The 2191-nt window shown below is 34.6% G+C and overlaps 1 protein-coding gene across 5 annotated transcripts in view; it reads left to right on the forward strand.

Moving 5' to 3' along the window:
- The window catches only part of LOC110458155 (integrin beta pat-3-like), a 37098-nt gene that overhangs the window by 15731 nt on the left and 19176 nt on the right, over nt 1-2191 (forward strand). For all 5 annotated transcript variants that reach the window (XM_021509748.1, XM_021509750.1, XM_021509751.1 and 2 more), the window contains exon 4: nt 516-646. In XM_021509748.1, the coding sequence (XP_021365423.1) occupies nt 516-646 (131 nt within the window). The remainder of the gene's footprint in view (nt 1-515; nt 647-2191) is intronic.

Raw genomic sequence — 2191 nt, forward strand, 5'->3', positions numbered from 1 at the left:
TTATGTTGTTGCTATTATACTAGAAATTGCTACAATGTAGCGTTATGTTGTTGCTATTATACCCGAAATTACAATAATGTAGCGTTATGTTGTTGCTATTATACTAGAAATTACAACAATGTAGCATTATGTTGTTGCTATTATACTAGAAATTGCTACAATGTAGCGTTATGTTGTTGCTATTATACCCGAAATTACAATAATGTAGCGTTATGTTGTTGCTATTATACTAGAAATTACAACAATGTAGCATTATGTTGTTGCTATTATACTAGAAATTGCTACAATGTAGCTGTAGCTATATGTTGGTGGTGTACTAGATACAGTGAGTTTGGTGTGATTATACAACTGACATGTTTTGTAGGTAGAATTTTAACGCTAGCAGCTGTTGCTTTTAAAGTCAGAACACTCGCAATTAAATTTATAATTTTCAGAAATATAATTTTCAGACATATAATTTCTATGTTGAACAGTCGTGTAAGGTCATTGCTCATTGTTTTTTTCTGTTACAACAGCGGCGGTCACCGCAATGTTCTAATCAGGGCGACTTAGTAAAAGGTCTGTGTGCCTGCATCTCCGGGTACAGTGGGTACGACTGTAGTCAACTCGACCCATCCATAGAGTTGTCCTGTATTGATCCTTTTCAGTAAGTATTTGGTAGAAAATAGTAATAACGTTTGAAAAGTAACATTAAATATTTATACATTATCATAATTATAATGGAAGTATATGTGTCCCTATACAAAGCCAATAACAAGTGTCCATCGACAAACCTCACTGAAGTATTAAGATACAGCTTTTAACTGATGTACTACCCTGAACTTGTTGAATGACAAATCTATGGTATCAATCATGTTATCAAGTTAAAATAGATTTCACAATCCATTTTTATGAACTGACATACCACCGTTTGGCCACCATAGTTATACCGTGCCGAACAGATAACGGTTTACCATACTGAAGGCATATGGTTTACATGGTGGTCCGCGTCCCTTGTCTGTGAGCATTCAATACAATGTATTATAAATACGAGTTTAGAGAAAAGGCAGAGCAGTCATGGCCAAGATCTCACCACGACGAAAACATATGTTGATATAAGCTCACTTTTAAGTGAAGTTCTGAAAAACTATAGTATTCAGAAATAAGGATAACTCCACTTCTCAATGACCTCATCAGGGAAAGATCTGATCAGTTACACGTTCCGTATCACGTGATACACTTGACAAATGGCGCGTAATGCCACGTGTTTCCCTCAGCCTTGATATGCCCGCTGTGATGAAATAAAAGGCTACAGAAGGTTGTTTTTGTAGTGAAATGTTTATGTTAAATGTTACTAAGCAGGGCTTGACATTTTTGTTATCGTTAACTTTTTACTTTTTTTGTTCTTAAAACTTATTCACTTCCTGTCAGAAAGTGCAGCCATTGCAGAAACAAGAAATTAACAATCTTTTTCAACTCGACCCCGCCGGTCCAATACACACGTGGCCAGCTGCCTGTCTAAATCATATCTAGTGTTTGACTCCAGGTTTACATAAAAAAACAAAAACATCTTTAGCTTTAAATTCTTCAAATCCAATTTACAGCTCATGTGGCGAGGTTGGGGAAATACATGCATGTGTTGGAAATATCAACTGACAAATCAACGCTATGAATTGATGTTAGAAGTAATGGATTCGTTATTAAACAAAGACATCCACACCAACGCATATTATGAAAACGGTTTGCTACCTCGCAAGTCTTTCGCGAAAAAGGCAGAATTTTGTCGTTCATTAATGCATCGTTAGATATGTATATTTTGTACATGTTATTATTTGGTATAAGTCTATTCCAATTATAAAGTGTATGGTGCAAATCTACAAACCATTATATTAATTATAATTAATCAATTTAATAACTATTAAATATTTCATAATCAACTTGCATCATCAAATAATGAAAAAAAAACGGTGATTATTTTGCAACAATTATGAACATTATGATAAACGTCTACAAAATGTCGACTGTGCATTTTAAGATTTTTTTTCTTTTTTTTTTTGCAATATTCAATTTTCTATGCGAAACATGTAATACTTTTCCACAACAAAACTGTAACAATCAATTGGCCCAAACCAAAACCAGGAACAGGAATTATAACGTTAACTTTGTCCCCTCGGTCCGCACGCAGATATCCCTGCAGGCGCGGATTTAGGGG

Source organism: Mizuhopecten yessoensis, unplaced genomic scaffold (assembly GCF_002113885.1).
Source record: "Mizuhopecten yessoensis strain PY_sf001 unplaced genomic scaffold, ASM211388v2 scaffold9465, whole genome shotgun sequence".
In the NCBI taxonomy this organism is placed as follows: domain Eukaryota; kingdom Metazoa; phylum Mollusca; class Bivalvia; order Pectinida; family Pectinidae; genus Mizuhopecten; species Mizuhopecten yessoensis.